The 20,075-nt window shown below is 46.1% G+C and overlaps 1 protein-coding gene across 1 annotated transcript in view; it reads right to left on the reverse strand.

The window, feature by feature from the left end:
- Positions 1-20,075, reverse strand: part of SLC9A7 (solute carrier family 9 member A7) — an 889,600-nt gene that overhangs the window by 300,174 nt on the left and 569,351 nt on the right. The window contains exon 12 of the mRNA XM_069636615.1: positions 2,861-3,014. Coding sequence (XP_069492716.1) covers positions 2,861-3,014 — 154 coding nt within the window. The remainder of the gene's footprint in view (positions 1-2,860; positions 3,015-20,075) is intronic.

A 20,075-nucleotide genomic window follows, 5' to 3' on the forward strand; every position in this document is an offset into this window, starting at 1 on the left:
TCAGACCACGCACCAGTAATGATCAATATCGAATTAGGGGGAGCAGGGAACAAACAACGCCCACAATGGAGATTAAATGAGATGATCCTAAGAGACATAGCACTCAGAATGCACATGGAGGTTACCATAAATAACTACTTCAGAGACAATTATAATGAGGAGACAGACTGCAGGGTGGTCTGGGATGTGGGGAAAGCGGTAGTACGGGGCAAATTCATTTTACAGGCTTCGGCATACAACAGAGAGAGGGCCCTCATAACACAAAAGCTGGAAGGGATGTTGCAAGAAGCCGAGAAACATCATAGGACCCGACAAACACAAAAATCACTATGTGAGCTAAGAAAGGTTAGAGACCAGTTAGAAAACCACACAGCCGACGCGTGGCACAATCACTTCTGAGCACCAAACAATCATACTATATACACGGAGCAAGGCTGTTTGGTGTCCTTAATAAATTATGTCACTGCTGTGCATCCTCATGCATGATCCTTCTTGGCTCCAATGTCTCCATCACTGCTTGGTACATCCTCCTAAACCTGGACAAGGAAGAGGGATGAGGGGGGAAATGCCTGAATCTTTATTACTTGGAACCCTATTCTTCTTCGTCCCAGTACTGCATGCTGACCCTCCCAACCTGGGAGATATTGGGGGGAACACACTGTTTAGTATTACAGGCGATGACACCCTTGTGCCCTCCCTAGAGGAGTGGAGGAGTTGTCATGATTTCCTGTCTCAGGGTGGGGGTCACCTCATAATAATTCTGGGTTGGCAAGAGGAAGAGTAGGACTCGGAGTGATGATGATCACTGGTTGGTAATCTGTGCATTGTGTGCAAGCCAGATGCCAGCCACTGTTTCAATGGGGCTGTTGTGCCTACGTTTTTATCGTTTTAAGCTCTAGGTATTTCATCTCAAAATGATTAGTAAGAGCAAGAAACGAAAATGCAAAAAAAGGGAAATGTGTGTAAGGATCGAACAGTGCATGAGAAGCCAAAACATACATGGGCGGATAATACACCAAAAGACTTTGAGACATTTTGTGAACTAGATAATAGAACAACAGTTTGAGAAGTACTGACAGGGTACCCAAAATACAGAAAAATAAAACACGAACAGTGTCACAGCCAGGGAACTCACGATGCAGGCATACAATACTGCAACAAACAAAGTGCTACTGCCTGCGTGGTGTGATCCTACAGAAACAAGGCAGAATCAGAACCAAACAAATAAAAGGTGCTGCCTATAAACCCATATTAAAGCAAGTAAGTGCAGCAAAAGACGAACAAGTTTGCCAGAATTCCCGGCATTTTGTTCCGGACTGGCACATTTATAATGAGGCCCCAGGAGTGGCTGCATGGACAAATATAACGGTAAGAAAATACGGCAACAGGTCATGAGTCACTACTTGGGGACCCTTAATGCAGCCAGAAAAAAACACCAAAATAGCGAGCGCCTTTAGCTGTGCAACCATAAATAATAGAACACACAAAGGACAGCTTCATATGAAGCAAAACGTAATCCAAAAATACATCAACAAAACGAGTTTCTCCTAACGAACTCATAAAAATGCCATAAAATGAGCCAAAAGACAAAGGGCTGCGGAACTGGAGCATAGAAAACATTTCCCTGGAAACCCAGAACACAGTAATATAACACACCAACAGAAAAATAATGGCAAAGTAGAAAACTTGAGTAGACAGAGGTGCTGCATGGGGGCGAGGGGGCACAACCAAACTAAAACATGCACGCACATGAATTAAGGCTGGAATTCTAGATGTATACTAATTGACCTTTTCACAACTGATCGTGCGAGAATTGACCTTCTGCAAGATTGATAATGAAATGAAGGTCAATTAGGACATATATGTGGGGAAACCCCCTGCAGCCCCCCCACTCAATCCAAAACCCCCCACAAACCCCTACCCAATCCCATTATATCATTTATCACCCCAAACCCACCCCACACATATATAAAAAGTAAAATAAAGGTAAAGGTCAATTGTGCAGAAGGTCCATTAGGACCACTATTATTAGGTCAATTAGGACAAAAGGTCAATTGTAAAAGGCAAATTTGGGTAATACCAGAATTCCAGATGGTTTATGTTCGTAACTTGGGGAGAACTATTTAGTTGTGCATATAGCTGCATGATATTACATTTCTATGTAATAGTCCTTTTTTATAAGGTATATTGCCGTGGTTTATAGTCATTTTTTCGAATACAAAAATGTCGAAAGTCATTTTTTCGGAAAAAAAAAAAAAAAATGGCAAAAAAAACCCCAAATAAATTCGAATTTTTTTTAATTACGTTTTTTATTCAAAATGGGGGGTCCCCCCCAGCCCCTCTTTAATTTTTTTTTTTTTGGTTTTACCCATTTTTTTTATTCCCAGACCCCAAAATAAATATATAATTTAAAAAAAAGAAATTCTACTTTTTTTTTCCCGACATTTTTTCGACATTATTGACATTCGACCTTTTTTTGGTTGAAAAATGACCGACCACCATATTGCCGTATCTATTAAAAGCAAAAACAGCCAACAGTATGGCTCACCAGCAAAACTGCAGCAATTTGTTGAATTGTGGGAATTAGGGGCTATTTATCCTACTGTTTTTATTGGTTTTTCACTACAAAGCTGGCTTAATGTTCCTTTCAATGCACAATAACAATCCTCTTCACATTTCAGTGTGCACATGAACATTTACAGCCAATAACGCTGGCCATCCTTAAGAGTTTGTGTCCTTTTGATGCAAGCTTCCTGTTGGTGCTTGGTTTACTATCTGCCAGATATAATTTGCATTGGGGTTAAGACTGGGTGTAGTGGGGAGAGGACATCCAGAATTAATTCAGAGCAAGCATATTTACCTAATATTCAGCCATGACAACATGGGAGTTGTGCCTCCACCGATAACCCAGACCGTGAAGAAGACAATGAGAAGGGTGGTGGTGAACATCATCTGGTGGGAATAGGTAGCAGTGTCCCTTATGGCCAATGCAAATGCCATTGCTCCCCGGAGACCTTGAGGAAAATGGCAAACAGACACCCATTAATTAGAAAAAAGGAACATTCCAGAAAATAAAATGGTTCATGTCCAGACTAACTTGGACTAGTAGGCGCCAAGCTGGGCTATTGCAAGGCTCTGTACGCAGGAGCTACTGATTCATCGGTTCATCGTTTACTGTTATTACAAAATACAAACACAAGAATAGTCAATAATACACGTAAAAATGCACATGCTACACCGGTTCTGAGACAACTTAATTGGCTCCAGGTAAAAGCAGGAATTTTCATTAAACTCTTGACTATCCCGCACAAAGCTTTACAAGGATACATTCCACAATACAATACACATTTAAAATATCATGCTTTTAAAAAAATGTTTAATTAGATATTTAAACAAACAATACAAACCAAACTTGTAGTGCATACAATAACATTTCGATTGTACATCACTTGATTGTGTTCACTGCTTCCCATATCCCACCCCCCCGTTACGAGCCCACTTCCTCTAATGCTCTGTACCTTCGTCTTGCGACACGGTGTTCCTTTCCATGGGTTCCGATGGGTCTAGCATTGACCCAAATAATTCTGCTATTAATGATTTCCATGCCATCAGGGTCTCCGTCTCCTCCTCCCCTCTACATTGCTAGCTTCCTGCCACACCATAGTTTCTGCCTCCGCCCATTTCTGCAAATCCTTCCACCATACCTCCGCTCTTGGTTTGTGGCATGTCTTCCATCCCATGGCAATTCTTCTCTTTGCGAGTACATATGCCCAGGTCCTTTAGTTTGCTCACATGCTTAAGTTTCCGTGGCCTAGGGAACCCCCCTAACAAGCAGGCCCACACTGTATCCACCACGATCTTAATACCTCTTTCTGGTAGTTTGTGTGCCACTTCGCTGCAGAAGCGCTCAATAACCGGGCATGACCAAAACATATGCACCATACCCGCATTCTCTTAATCACATTTGGGGCATGCTTGCCGTCCTGCATTTTTAAACCTAGATATCCACTGGGGTGTCATATACGCTCTTTGCGTGATATACAGCTGTATCTGCTTTAGTCTAGCATTCCTCGACACCTTCCTGTGGTACCCTTGGCTCTTTCCCACATCCCATCATCCATTGGGGCTCCCACTTCCCTTTCCCAGCCTTGTCTCAATTGTACTACCTCCTTCCCCACTTTAGACATCACCATTTCTTATATTCTAGATATCTCGTGTCCCCCCTCTGCTATGTCATATGTTATGTCTATAGTAACATCTGATTCTTCCTCCAGTACCGGTTCAGGTCACGCTCCCTTAATTCTCCGCACCAGTCTATGATATGTGATATACTGGCCCAGTTTCCTCCCTCAACTCCTCAAAATCTATTATGGTCCCCTCTCCCCACATATCTCCCATGGTCGCTATTCCAACCGGCTCCCAATGGTTTCTGATTATCATCCGTAGTTGCTTTTCTCCACCCACTAGTGCAACCAGTGGTACTTGAGGGGAGCATGGGGACGGGTTCTCCATTATCTGGCCGGCCCTGTGCCACATCCTCCATCCCAGTGCCATCATCTTGGGACGCCCTTCCACTTCTGCTTTGGGCAGCCACATCATCTCTCTTAAGTAAAACGGGGCACAATCCTTTCCAAACAACCTGGATTCCAAGGTACTCTCCTCTGAGAGCCATTTGGCCACGTATTGCAGCTGACCTGCTACATAATAGACTTCATATTTAGGCAGTTTACTACCCCCTCTTTCATAGAAATTCTGAAGCTTCCAGAGGGCCACTGAAGTCCCTACACATACTGTCCAGTCTAGTGAAGAACTTCTTTGGTATCCAGTGCGGGATGTTCCCAAAGTAGTGTAGGAGCCTAGGCAGGACCACCATCGTCAACATCGCCCCACGCCCCATCATTGCTAAAGGCAGCTTCACCCAGAACCTCATGCAATTTTCGATTTTCTTAATGGCTACCTCTGTGTTACACCTATGCTCCTCTTCCACCGTGTGGTATATATCTATCCCTAGATAGCGAAATGTGCTAACCACCCATGGTATCTGTAACACCGGTAGTTGTTTCAAGGGGATCCCTTTATATCCGCCTAATGGGAACATGCTGGACTTCTGAGGGTTCACCGCTATACCAGACATCCCCACATATCTTTCCATTACTTCCAAAATGCATTGGAGGTTTTCCTCCGGATGTCATAGATACAACAGCACATCATCTGCATATAAGGATATCAGATGTCGTTCACCCCGCACAGCGATGCCTATCGTATCATATTGTTGCCTCAAGTAGGTCGCTAAGGGTTCCAGGGCCAATATATAAAGCATCGGGGACCATGGGCAGCCTTGTCATGTGCCCCTACGGAGTTGCCACCTTTCCAATATCACTGCTCCAGTTTTAACTCTAGCCAGCGGTTCGCGATATGACATCTTAGCCCACTGTAAATATCCAGGACCCATCCCATAGCCAGCCAGGGCCGCCAGCAGCCATAGCCATTTGACCGAATCAAAGGCCTTTATTGCGTCCAGTGACACAATTGCTAGTTCGCCTTCGCTCTCGTTTCCATATTCTATGACTCTATGGAGCCTTCTAAGATTGTTAGATATGTTTGTATTAGGGACATAGCCTGTCTGATCAGGATGTATTAATTTACCAATGACTCTCCTCAATCTATTTGCCAAAACGGCCATCAGTATTTTACTGTCTTGATTTAACATTGATAGGGGTCTGTATGAACCACAGCTATGCCCGGGCTTATTTGGTTTAGGTAGCGGTATTATAATCGCTTCTCTGAGTGACTCTGGTAGTCTGCCCAGCTCATATACCTCATTCAGCATATCCAACAGTGGGGGAAGCACCTCTCCTTTAAATGTTTTATAGAATTCACTTGGGAGTCCATCAGCCTCCAGGGTCTTGCTAGTGGGCAACTGTCTCACCACCTCTTCTAGCTCCTAAAAAAAAAATATCATGCTTCTTTGCATCCTCAAACAGCCTCTACCAGGAGCACCTTGAAGTTTGCCCAGTTTCACCGTTCGAGGGTGTTAGGTTGGCCGGGATCACTACTGGCAGCAAGACTGTGAAACTCTCTTCCAACCAATCTGCGAAGCATTCGTGATCGTTATACGTTCAAGAAGCAACTTAAGTCGTATTTGTTTAAGGGTTGTTTTTCCTGGATTTATTTGGTTATCCCCTTCTTCTTGACAGGTGATCTATTTCCATTCTGTGATTTTGTTCCCTCTTCCTTATTAGGGATTTATGGTTGCATTCCCGGACACCAAGATACCTCTCAGTCATAGTGGCACATATCCTCCACAACAAGGGTTGGGAAGAATAACAATAACAACAACCAAGTCTATGATATGTTAAGGCGGCTACTTTTCACTCTTTCTCCTGATGCTTCTTAGGATCCCCTTTTATTAGAGGTAGGTTGGGAGTATGCTGGGGAATCGGTGGGAGGAGAATTCATCAGAAAGACCATTAGCAGGGGTAAATAATGTGTTCTTTTAATAGACTGCATCCTTTGACAGAGTCCTTCATTTTAGATAAACTTTGGTAGCAGCAAAGCAGACCCAGAAGACGGGACATAGCAAGGAAAAATGCAATCACACTCACATATTTTGCAGGACCGCTTTTCCGAAACAAGCATCCTGGGGAGTCATAGAATGCAGGCAGCAATGCTTTGAAAACCTGTTGAGGTAGCCATGTAGCCACGTAGCCACCTGACAAATGTCTAAGGGAAGAACTGCCCTTCACAACGCTGAGGTGGCTGCTATAACCCCAACGCTGAGGTAGGCTCTGAGACCTAGAAGTATGTTTTTTCCTGTTAATTGCTACCTTTTGGAAATGCAGACAATGATCCTTACAGAGTTGGTTGTTCAGAGACTGCTGATCCCGGTCTGTCTCATGCACATGCCACAAAGATTTGGTAGTCTTTCTCATAATCTTTAGATCTGGCCACATAAAAGCTAAAAAATCTTTTGGGTTCAAGTCAATTTAAATCTTTCCTCTTCCTTGGAAGGGAGAGGGGGTGGACAAAACACTAGAAAATGTATCTTTTGACTTTGGTGAAATTCAGACAACACTGTGGGTAAAAATGAGCGTTACAATCTCAGCATAACCACCTCTCTGAAAGAAAATCAAATACGATTGTTGGAGAACGCATAGAGGTGCTGTAAATCGCAATCCAGGAGAAACGCACCCCCCACTGTCCCTTTCAGTGGAAATTCCTATTTACACTCTAGGCAAACTGATCCATCTCAGGGGTTCCCCAAAACCCAAAGATTTCAGGATGAACCTCCAGGTACATCCCCCACGTATAGGAACAGGATACTTACCTGCCTAGGATATCTGCCACCACATCCTCTCTCTCAGCCAGATGGGCTGCCAAGAATGTGCTGTTCTCAAAGGTCCGAACCAGAGCTGTACCACTTTGCTGCACAGGTACCCAGCCTGAATTCCCCCTCCCTTGACAAGGTAATGCATGGCCATTGTGCTGTCCATTAGGATTAGGACACTTCTCAACCGAATCGAAGAAAGGAAGACTGTTAGAGCTAGTCTGACTGTCCCGCAATGCTAACAGATTGATATGCCACCTGGTCTCTAGCAAGGACCAAATCCCACTCACTCAGATCATCCAGGTGAGTGTGCCAGCCCTTCAGTAAGACATCCACAACTATTGTGGCCTCAGGATCATGTTGCCAAAAGTGTTCCCCTGCTCTTTAGATTCTCCCATTGGGCCTAGTGCCCACCATAACATATCCTGGCCAAGAATTGAGACCACAGAACTAAGAAGCCTTTGGAGTGATCTCGTCGTCAGCTGGGCTTCTGCAACCAGAAAAATTGAGGTTGGTTTAAGGCCGAGAAGGCGAAGAAAGGCTGACACTGGAAAAACCTTCTGACCAACTGAGAAATGTTTGAGACCCTGTACTAGGGAAGAAAAGCCTTTTCGCAAGTGAGTAGCCAAGACTGCCCAAATTAACTGGAGCTCTTGTGAAGGTGTCACCTGCAACATATTCAGATTCAGCAACAAGCCCAGACTGTGCAGCAGGCAACAGATCATCTGGTAAAGATGGAGGAAAATCACTGAAAGGACATCCAAGCAAATGTCACACTCCTGAGAGACAAACCCTGCTTGCTCAAAGCAACCGCCAAACCGTTGTGTGTCTCTGCCAGATGAGTTGCAGAGATCTAGACCATGTTCTCTAACACCCCGAACTAAAGCCACATGGCTTCTCTGCATAGGGCCAGGTACTGCACCCCCGTTTGTTGGGGTGATGCATGGTCACTGTGTTGAAACCAAAAAAGTGATGGGTGTAAGGTTTTGAATAAATATGAACCACTTGCACTGCTCTGGGGAATCTTCCACACACCGTTTTTAGGCCATCTGCACCATTGTAAAAGGGATCCAGCCATATGCAAATCAGTCAGGTACTGTCACCAATGGGAGCAGCTCTGCCCGAACCGCTAGGCCAGGCCCCCTCTGCACAGGCCAAACATGGCTGGGGTTGGTTGTGACCACAACATTTCCCAGAGGTCGGGCTCTGGGTCAAAAGAAGGGAGAGTTGGTAGGTTGTTTTGGTAGCCTGCTTAGGAAGGGCAGGAAGTAACCTTGATTGCCAAGTTGGAGTACCCAGGCATCACAGGTGATCTCACGCCATTTGCTGAGATGTACAGAGTCTCTCCATCCAACTGGCATAGCATGGGGGCGATTCAAAGAGGCTGTGAGGTGGGTGGCACGGCCACTGCTGAAGCCAAATAAGTCTGCCTAGTTCCTGCCCCTCTTATATACCGGGATGCAAACATTTCTTTTGCAGCTGCTTCACCTGAGGCAACCTCACATTCCTCACTAAAGAGGTGTACTGGCGAACCCCCTTCTTCTGGACTCAAAGGAAAAAGTGGATGATGCAATAGGTTCAAGACTGCCAGCCCCAAAGATTTTGCTGTGATATTCGATTCTTTAAAGTTTAAGGATTCCTCGGCATTGGGTCTGTGAAGATGTTCTACGTCAAAACCCATATCTAAACAGTTTAGACTGGACTTCCAGTGAAAATCCAGAGGTACGGAAGTAAGCGGTCCTGCAAAGAACTGTCGGGGACAAAACAGATAATGGGTGACAGGCAAAAAACAGAACAGTGACAACACTAATGAGAAGAAGGGGAGTCCTGTGAGTATTGCAGAGCCAAAACCAAGCTGAGATGTGTGAAATCCTGGAAGATAGAGTCAAAGTTCTTAAGTGTTGGATATGAGAATCACTGAACCTCGGACGTTGGAAGGTCCGTTCCTTGTGATAGATGAGAAAGAATAACTAGGGGAAGAGATCAATCCTATAATTTTGAAGTCAAAGTTCCTTGAGACGATTGAAAATCAATTTGATTTGAGAAACATTAAAGGCTGGAAAGTACAAAGAAGGCCTCCTCCTTAAACATGAGAAAGAGAATAACTGCGGAAGCACTGAATCCTACAACTTTGAGCTAAAGTTCCTAGCGACCCACAAGAAAGACATATCAAAGAAATACTGAAAGGTTTGAAGGAATTGATGCACAGTAGGACTTGAGGTACAAGCCCTGGTTGAATATTGAAGGAGAGAGCAACATTTCTATGACATCCAAGCTTAAAGATAGTAAAATTCCAGTACACTTGAAAAACACTTTGAAAAATCAAATCCTATGTATCTTGCCTGACACTTTCTTGTTTTCAAACACTTACTGGCATAGTAGCATCTTGGCAACTAAACAATGACAACACAACTGGTGATTTTCGAATAGGTGCTGTAATTTATTTGCAGTTGACCGGGTTTGCTGGCTACATCCATTCAACATATCTAGTTTACACAAAACACAGGGGTAGGAGACCACACACTGCATTCCAGCTCAAACACAGTAGATTCTGTTTGAACAGTACTGAGGAAATAAGGGAGTACTTGAAGTCAAGCTGTTGGCAACAATGTTTTTGGATTGGCCATTTTGCAAGGCCCAATCTGAAACAATGCACACTGGGCTTCATTACAAGTGTGGTGTTCCAGAAACAAGGATGGGGTAAGCTTACCGGCACCCTTGCTTCCGGACTGCCACACTACGAGTCTGCCTGCCGAGGCCGCTGCGCCCCACAGGTCTGACCCTGCTGGGCGCAGCAGCCCCGACAGGCAGAGCTGCCATGGAAGCACTGGCACCGTCAGCAAAGTTGCTGGTGCTTCCGAGTCCCCATTCCCATGGAGTTCTATGGGACTCCATGGGAATGGGGACTTACATTTCCCGGCATCTGACTTCCCGGGCTGCCGGAACTTGTAATGTCCCGGCGGCACAAGGAAGCTAGGTGCCGGAAACGGTGTTACGAGGTTGGCGGCAACCAGCTGGTCGCACTGGCGGGTTACTGCCGACCTGTCTGCAGATAGCTGTCCTTTAGCTTCCAGAGGGACAAACAAAGGGCACAATGCTCAGCTATGCTTGCAAAGAACTAGAGCGCCCTGAGCAGTCAGCCCGCCCTGGAGTAGTTCACTTCAGTCTGCAGTGCTATTCAAGCAATAGAGGGAGGTGATCCTTACACACCAGCAATCCTCTCATTAGCCACCTTGTACTACTTCGTCCACCATCGTCTGCCCCCAGCAACCACAGAGCAGCTGATGAACTCTACCTAAACACGTTCCCGCTTCCCTCCATCGCTGGTTGACCCTTGCCTCGCTACCGAGGAACCATGGCAAACAGCGACAGGACAGTCACTGCTTCAAATCGCAGGCACGGCCACTCTTGGAGACTCATGCTCCACAGTGGCAGCAACATTACGTGAGAGCACACCACAGAGAGTGTAGAGAGTACCCGGCTACTTCTCTAAGAACTGTAGCTGTTAGCTTGCTGTCTCCAGATGAAAGCTTAATGTGCTTTTTAAATCTGTGACACACATTGATGTAGGTGTGGTGAGAGAACACAACATGACGAGTGAAGGCTGCATATATGTAAGTAGACCTTCCCTCCTAAATGTATGTGTTGATACTTCAATCCCAGGCCTGACTGCACACTCACTGCAGAGAGGAATGCCTGCCTTGAGCTCAAATCCCAATCTGCCAAGGAGACAAAATTGGGCACGTTGGTAAAACTGATTCTCAAGAACGGATCTTGGATCCATGCACGGGCAAAAGACTATGGCAGTTTACTGAGAACGTTGTCTTTGTGATGAGTCAATGTGGTTTGCATAGATGAGGACTGATGTCATCAAACATTTTATTCTGCCGAGCGCTCCGTCACCTGTCCTCCATCTACAGCTGGATGAACCACTACTGGGGAAAACCCCTAACGCCCAAAAGGCGCAATGAAGGCTCCCCTGACTGGAGATCAGGAGACCCTTTGTAACTACGAGCACTGCCTGTGTGAAAACGACCTAGGGTGTGAAGAAGGCCTTAGAAACCAATGAGATGAAACGAAAGCAATCACACAAAGGATGAGGGTGCTGCTCCCAGCCTCCCCATTACCTCCATTCTTCCCAGAATCAGGAAATGCGGCTGAAGGATACAACAGGACAAAGACCACCCCGATGACTCAGCTATAGGGCAGCCTTAACAGATCACCTCATACCGTTAGCAGCTTGTGTCCATCCTATGTGAAATACAACAGAAAAATGGTCGGAATGATGTGTTCAAGGTGAGCCATAACTAATGGTAACTGAGTTGCAATACTTTCATTTTTTTAAGTAATCTTACCACAACTTTTTATAACCCTTTTCACAGTTTCAGAATGGTGATTCGGTTCTCCTTAGCAGTAAAACAATGTGTAAAACCATGCAAAGTGCACCTTTCAAGCACCAGTGAAGGTGTAGATGCTACTGCAGGGACAGCTGGCTATTTGCAAGGGAATCACATTTTGGGAATTACGCTGCACAACTGGAGAAACCCATATTCCTCTCACTATGGATCAATTTCGTTCTTATTAAGAGCCTTGGCAAACACTTTATGCCCCAAACAACAACATATGTGGTATTGTTTGCACCCATTCTATTGTTTGCTGAATTAGAAGAGTACGCATTTACTGTTCACTTAAATACAACTACTTCGGAGCCACTTTGGGATCATAATCAGCATCTATGGCATTTCCTAGAGCTTTTATGGAGGAGGTGGGAAGATACGACACATTATGCCACATTAAAGTGTCATGACGTTCTCCCCTCCAACTGAGTTTTTTTTTAATATAGATCATTGTGCAAGCAAATGTCTTTTAACTCGAACTCTTAAATGGAAAGAAGAAAAATCAAATTTCCAATTTGATGCCCACTATTTCTAGAAGTTCCAGGAGGAAAACCCATGCTACCCAATGATCCACATGGCCATCTAAGCCTTTGCTTTTCCAACCTCTTAACCCACATGTTGACCCATGCTACCGTCCCTTGTGCCCACCATTGCCAGGGCCACAGTTAGACTACTTTTTTGGTTAAACATCTACTGCTGACAGGATGTTGGCTTGCTATTAGACAGACACCGTGTACCTGACCAGTCACCGCTTTCTCAGTGAATGGCCAGCTGAAGATGGTGGCAGTAGAAGGAGAATCTTACAGGTTAGGTTCACACTTCTTCAGAAAAGTTTGACTTTTAAAGAAATGCTAACATTGCCGGTTGCAATCCAGCGTTGCCGAAAAGCTGTGAAGTTTGCTTTTCCGACTGCATTAAGGATTCTGCCCCTTGGAAAGAGGCGCAGAACAAGAGCTTACTAGCATCTGTTTGAGGCATAATGTTGCCTCCCCTGTTCTACTTCTAGCCACTTTCACGACTCCTGGGCTCCGCAGTCACAGTGCTGCCTGTGTTGAGGGTCCACTTCTGGTGTCACTGTGTCCAAAAGGGTTGGGTTCGAGAGCGTTCTATGGAACAGGCGTCAGCAGAGAATGCTTATGCAGCCATCTTTCAATCAGCAATGACACGCGGCGTTTGTCATTCCGGTGTCCCCGCTTGGTGCAGCACACACTTTTGAAGGCCGTGCCACGTCACTGAAGTAAGACGTGGCAACATGCTGCATACTGTGCAGCATCCCCACCAAGATGTGAAGCTGCACATTAAAGCTGGGATCCCACTGCCATGTAGCATACTTGCTCCGTTTGTGCAACCGCCCATTGACATGGTGCACAGTCACTGAATACCGTTTGACCTGCAAATGGCAATTGAATGAAAAGGGTACACTAAGCTCGTTACCTCCGTAAAAACAGGCAATTACTTGCAATAAAAATAAAAAGATACTGGGACTAAAAATACACACATAATAAAATAGGAACCAACGCATACAAAGGAAACTGCTTTCCCGCTTCCACCCACACAGTTCCAGAAATGTTTGGATCAGTAGTACCAGCTGAACAGTGCCACATGAAGACGCAGTGAAAGTAGTATTGCCTATTCTCAAGAGGAACACTAAGGTAACAATGCATTTTACAATTTTCATGAATTACCAGGGGGTTAATGAAGTATAGCTAACAAAAATAATCTGTTTCAGAGTTCAACCCCTATTTGTACTGGCCTAAAAAAACCGACCTGCATTGGGAAATGTAGTTACTATTTTAGTAGCTTAAAAACGCTTTTTTTCTTAAACTGAAAAAATAAGGTGGAAAATATTCACATTTCAAAATGTTACCTACAGCACAGGGTGCGCTAAAATGCAATATCAATTCCTTGCTTTAAAAGCTCTATTAGCAAAACTTCCTAAGCTCGTTTAAGAGCAGGAAGCCTTCCTTCTGTGACAGGACAAGGTAAATCGCCCCCAGAGGCGTGCTGCAAAGGGTCCACAGGAAGATAGCCGCGCTGGCTCTAGATAATGAAATTGCTTTCCTTTGCCCAACAACGCAAAACAAACAACCTCCTCGCCCCCAGCCCCCAACTACTTTATGGTCAAGGGTTCATGGCTCAAGGTGTTTACTTAGGCCTACAAAGCAAACTCACCTAAATAACAGACTAGCTCTTGGATGAGGACATCCGGACATTCTCACCTTACCCAGAAGCATCTATTTCCTTTGCAGCTGCACTTCCTGCCATGACCCTACTTGGCAGCACAATCACCTTGGCTCTGTTTCCCTATCTGTGTACACAAACAGCTCTCTTCCCACTATTAAATGTCCGATTGCTGCACTTCCCCTAACCTAAGGGTTTGGAATGGTATTATTTCAATATCCATACCTTGCATCACAAGCCTTCAACAGCACACATCCCCACCTCAATCCCTGCCTGTGAGCCATTCATAGAAAAATAGAAGGAAGAACATTTCTGCCAGCAGTGATTACAAAACCTAAATCTTGCAAGAACAATTGTGAAGTGTGAGAAACCTGAGGGTATTCTCACTCCTACTCACCCTGTATCCTCTATGCAGGTGGCCAGGAAAAAGCCATCGCTATTGGATCCTGACCCTGGGGGTGGACACGTGAGGAAGGATCACTGGAGTGGAGGACCCCTTGGGATTGGGAGTGAGGTACCTTTGGGCGAGACATGTTATCTCCCGTATCCTCAGGATAGCCAACCTAATCTTCCCCCAACCTTTCTGGGTCATTATAAAAGTGTTTCACTTCACTCCCCCTTTAAAATGCATGACAATATTGAGACAAGGAAGAAAAAACTGAGAGGTATGAAGATTACCTCCATTGCCCATTCAAGTACTGGGACGAAGAAATGGCCTGAAGGTCAGGCATGTCCCATTGGTTTACTTATTATTGGTCAGGCAAGCCAGGCAAGGCAAGTCCTTGACCCACACCTGCAGCCTGTTAGTCCAACACAGGTATATAAAGGTTGGCGCTGCAGGCAGAGGGCAGAACAGGAGAAGAAGAGTGGAAGCTGTGCAGGAGTAGAAGTCGAGAAGCCAGTTTGCCAAAGGAAACCCTGGGAATCCGGCTGGATGTTGAATGCCGATTGGCGGTCCCATAGAGGGGAAGGCGGGCAGCTGGTGCTGCTCGAAGGCGAAGGCAAGTCTCTGCATAACAGCCGGCGAGTGAGAGTTGAAGCGCCTTGCTAGTCGGCTGTCCCTTGGAAGGAGGAAAAGGAAAGAAGTTTCCAAAGGAGCTGCCGAGACTGGATAAGTGTCTGCGACACTTAAACTACCCGGGGCGCTCGAAGGAGACCGTGAGAGTCAGAACGGTCAATGAAATGAAACGAAGCAAGCTACACTCATTCAATAAATGAAACAAGTGAAAGTACCTTACTGAACTGAATGAAACAAACCAAGTTGTTTCTATTGAATACGGAACTGAATGAAATAAGTGAAAGCAACTTATAGCCTTGAATTAAATGGTCCACTTGCTTCTACTGAATACCGAACTGAATGAAATAAGTCAAAGAATTTTTTTTGTATATATTTTTTATTAATTTTCAACAGTAAACAACCAGTTAGAACTTCCAACTCACCAAACACCCTCTGCCTGCCCCACCCCCAATCAGTGGTAGCCTTCAGAGCCCCGCGAAGATACTTAAGCCTGAAATAGGTCCAAGATCTTGATCCTGTGCGGACACCATTGCATCATGTAGTCCGACTGGAGGTAGTCCAAGACCGTCCCCCATCTTTTCGTGAATGATTCAGTTGAACCTTGTATGCTATGTGACAGTCTTTCCATTGTGACCAGGGACCATACCTTCTGCAGCCAGCTAAATACCCCCAGAGGTTCACATTTCTTTCAGTTTTGGGCAATCACTGTCCAAGCCATGACCAAACTCATAAAGCATCTCCATTGAGAGTTTCTTTGCTATGTGATCCCCCAGGCCACACATCCAAACCTGTGCACCCAATTGATCCACGTAGGGGAACATCTCCTTCATTTGGGATTTCACCTCAGGCCAGAATACCTGCACCCATTTACAATCCCACCATATATGCCTCCAGGAACTTCCCCACCCCCAGCCCCTCCAGCATAATTTGGAAACTTTTGGGAACATCCCATGTAGTCGCTCCGGTGTATAGTGCCACTGCAAAACAATCTTAGCCCACATTTCCCTTGAGTGGATGGAGCGGGTCAGCTTAGGGATATTCCCCCATAGGTCTTTCCATTGCTGCATACTGATGTGCTCCCCCAATGTTCGTTCCCATTTTATTATATAATTCCACTTAATCTACTCATTCTGTGCATCCATAAACTTGTACAATGTTGAGACAAATTTCTGCGACCCAGAGTTGGTTATGGTGTACTTTTCAAAGGGTGTAAGGTCGCTTTCGGCCGCCCGTGTAATTGCATGCGTCATTAGCCAATGGCGAAGCTGTTCATACTTATATCTGTCCGAGTCCTTCAGCCTCAAAAGTCTAGCGCAGGTCTCAAATGGCTTGATCTCCCCGTCCTGATACATTTCGCCAATCTTAGTCCACCCTGTCCGTTCCCATTTCCCATAGGCCGCTTTCTCCATACCCGGTGGGAAATCCGGGTTCCCGAACATCGGAGTGAATGGACCTGGTACGGTCGTCAAAGCCCCTTTACCCGTTTGATCATCCCAGGCCTCCAGAGTAGCTCCCATAACCTTGCTTATTCACAAGTTAGCGTGTCTACCGTCTCTGCCCTTCCACAACAGACCTCCTAGCTGGGTTCTTGCTACAGCTCTATCTTGCTCAGCCCATATCATTTGCCCTTCTCCCTCCATCCATTCCTTTATGACCCATAATTGCGCCGCATGGTAATATCTAAAGAAATGCGGGAAAGCTAGGCCTCCATCCTGATGCTGTGCCGACAACACCCACCTTGCCATCCTGGGCGGTTTCCTCCTCCAGACAAAAGAGTGTACTATTTTAGTGAGGGCTCGGAAAAAGGTCTTGTGGATCGAGATCGGTAGAGCCTGGAAGAAATATGGCAGCTTGGGAAGGACAGACATCTTAACCGAGACCATGCGCCCCCACCATGAGATCATCATTGAATTCCAGCGCTCAAGCTCCCTTTTAACCTTTGCCAGAAGACCTGTGTAGTTCTGGCCATAGAGGGTCTCCATTCTGCCCGTAAGAGTTACCCCCAGGTTATTAATCCCGACGTCAGCAACCTTGAGGTTTAGAGAGGCCGCCACTCGGTTTATCTCTGCACCGTCCTCTGCTAACACCAACACTTCGGATTTATTTCTATTTATTTTCAGCCCAGACACCACTCCAAATCACTCCACTTCCTGACAAACCACAGGGAGGGATCGGGTCGGGTCCGCCAGAAGGACCAGCATATCATCCGCATAGGCCATTACCCTATGCTGATTGTCCGCCATGTCTAAACCTACAATCCCGGGAAGTTCTCTGATCCTAATTAGAAATGGTTCTAGGAAGACAGCATATAGCAATGGCGAAAGCCGGCATCCCTGCTTAGTGGCTCTCGATTCGCCTAATATTGTCATGAGTTTTACGGCCTTGTTTAAAGCCTGACTGGTCCTTATTAATTAATTTGGGGAACACAAGAGTCAGCCTTGCCGCCAATACTTTCGTGTAGATTTTGGAATCCAAATTTATTAAGGCAATAGGACGATAAGAGCTCAGAAGCGATGGGTCCTTGCCTGCCTTATGAAAGACCAAGGCCTTGGCCTCATTCATTGACTGAGTCACGGTGCCTTCCTCCCTAAAGGTATTAAATAAGTTCGCTAAAATGGGGGACAGTACATCCGCATACTTCTTATAGAAAGCCACAGTGAATCCGTCAGGGCCCGGAGCCTTATTTACCCAGAGTTCTCTTATGGCCTTCCTAACTTCCTCCTCCCCGATTTCCCTTTCCAATAAATCTCTGTCCTCCTCCAAGAGCCTAGGCAAGGTTATCTCACTTAAGTAAGATTGTTGGATCTGACCATTCGGATTATCCGAGGAGTACAGCTTCTGATAGTAGTCTCTAAAGACTTCCCCTAAATCTTTTGTGCGGGTTACCATCTTTCCCTGCCTTGTTTTTAATCTTTTAATCGAGAGTTCTTGCTGTTTTTCTCTCAGCTGCCTGGCTAGGTACCTGTCGGCTTTATTCGCCTTCATGTAATAGTAATGACGAAGAAATAAGATTTCTCTCCGCTATTTTAATGCGGATTGCATCCAGCCGGGCCTCAGTTTGCCTTAGTTCTCTTTTCAGGCAAAGAGTGGGTGTTTGGGCAAGATCCCCCCCGAATTTCCGCCATTTTCGCCTCCAGTTCCTTCTCCCATGCATATCGCTGCTTATCTTTGGCAGCTTTCAGGGCTATCACAAGCCCCCTTGTCACAGCCTTAAAGGCCTCCCGTGTCGTTCCTGCACTAACATCCCCCGTATCATTGAGGGTCTAGTATTCCTCAATCTTTTCCCTGACCGAGTTTCCCACTACCGGGTCCAGAAGGATCCCATGAGGGAGCCTCCATCGCCAGAGTCCCGACCTCTGCTCCGGAGTTTTAAACACCATCCCCACCGGCACTGAGAGTGAGATGGGCCCTACTTCCACCTCCTGTACATTCCCTAGAAGTCCCACAGTGGCCCAAAAGTAATCTATCCTGGACATTGAATTATAAACATGAGAGTAGAAGGTGAACCCCTGCTGTTGACCCCTCAATTCCCTCCAGACATCACAAAGTGCCAACTGGCTCATTTTTTGGCGCAGCCGCTTTGATGGACCTCTCGGTCCTTGATGACTTCCCGTGCTTCGATCCACAGCAGGAACCCAAGCCATGTTCAGATCGCCCCCTAGGATTATTTCCCCCTTCGCAAAGGCCTCCAACTTCTCTAGTACCTCTCTCAGAAACCCATCTTGCTCTGTATTCGGAGCATACACCGAGGCTAAGGTGAATACTCTCCCCTCCATTCCAACGTTAACAAAAACAAAGCGTCCCATTTTGTCTGCCTGGGTATTAAGTAGATGGATATGTGCCTCATCATGAAATGCTATTAAGACCCCTGCCTTCTTGTCAACCGAGTTGGCTTGTATTATCCGCTGTACCCCCTTATATGCAAGCTTGTTTTGTCCTGTACTATAATATGCGTTTCCTGCAGGAACAGGATGTCCCCCCATCCCTTCTTAGGAAGTCTTCCACCTTTTTCCTCTTAACCGGGGCATTGAGACCTCGGACATTAAATGTCCATATTTTCAGCTTCCCCATTGTAGTTGACCTTTTCCCTTGAGTGTGCCCCATTTGGATCTCCGCAGCCCCACCAGCCACCACCCTCCCTCCCCCATGACCCCCGTGCCCCTCCCCCTACCCCAACATCCCTGAAATCTCCAAAACTGTCCCGAGGAGGGCCCAGGGACCTATGAATGCTAGGACGCCCCGTCCTTCGCACCTGTCCCTCAGTGAACTCGGGGGGAAAAAACACCTTGGGGAGTCCTAAACCCCGCATTACCTTACCTTACCAACTCACTCGAAAGGATCACAAAGAAATCCCTCCCCGGGCCGCTCCCTTAGGACTATTGTTGCGCGACAACACCCTGATTCCTGGGATACCTACATTCCCTTATTTCCAACGCCTGCCACCCCAAGTTATGCCAATTGCTAGTATGTCCCAACGGTTTCCCTCCCCTGACTACTTCTTTCTGCGCTGAACCTCCTTCCATTCCCATAACTTTTTACTGTGCGAGCCCCTGAGCTGCTGGCGCCTTTCGCCTCCTTCATCCTCTTGCACGCCCATCACCTGTAGCCCCTCCTCGCAAGTTGTCACCCTTCTTGGCATTCCTTCTCAGGAGAATAACAGACCAAATGGGAAGGTCCACTTGTACTTGATCTTCCTATTCACCAGCTCCCTGACCACAGGAGCCATCGCCCTCCTCTTCTGAAGAGTCACCTGTGCCAGATCCTGGTATAATTGTATTTCAACCCCATTCATTTTTATATGGTCCATTTCCCTGGCTTTCCTCAGGATCTCCTCCTTCTGCGGATATGAAGATATTGCCACCAACACGTCCCTGGGGCGTTCCCCTGGCTCACCCAACCTCCTGGGTCCCACACGATGGGCCCTATCAATCTTGACCGATTCCGCCTCTTCCTCTGCCAGTATGTCTCAAAACACTTCTTGAAGAGAGTGGTGCAAGCCTTTCTCTTCCACTGTCTCCACCATATTCTTAATACGGATATTTGCCCTATGGTACCGATTTTCCAAGTCCTCGCATTGTAACTCTAGGTTATGCGTCAGGCGAACCAGCTGCTCCTGTGTCTCAGTATATTGCTGAGTTTCTTCCTCCATATT

The sequence above is a fragment of the Ambystoma mexicanum genome, chromosome 7p (genome assembly GCF_040938575.1).
Source record: "Ambystoma mexicanum isolate Mex_15411 chromosome 7p, UKY_AmexF1_1, whole genome shotgun sequence".
NCBI lineage: Eukaryota > Metazoa > Chordata > Amphibia > Caudata > Ambystomatidae > Ambystoma > Ambystoma mexicanum.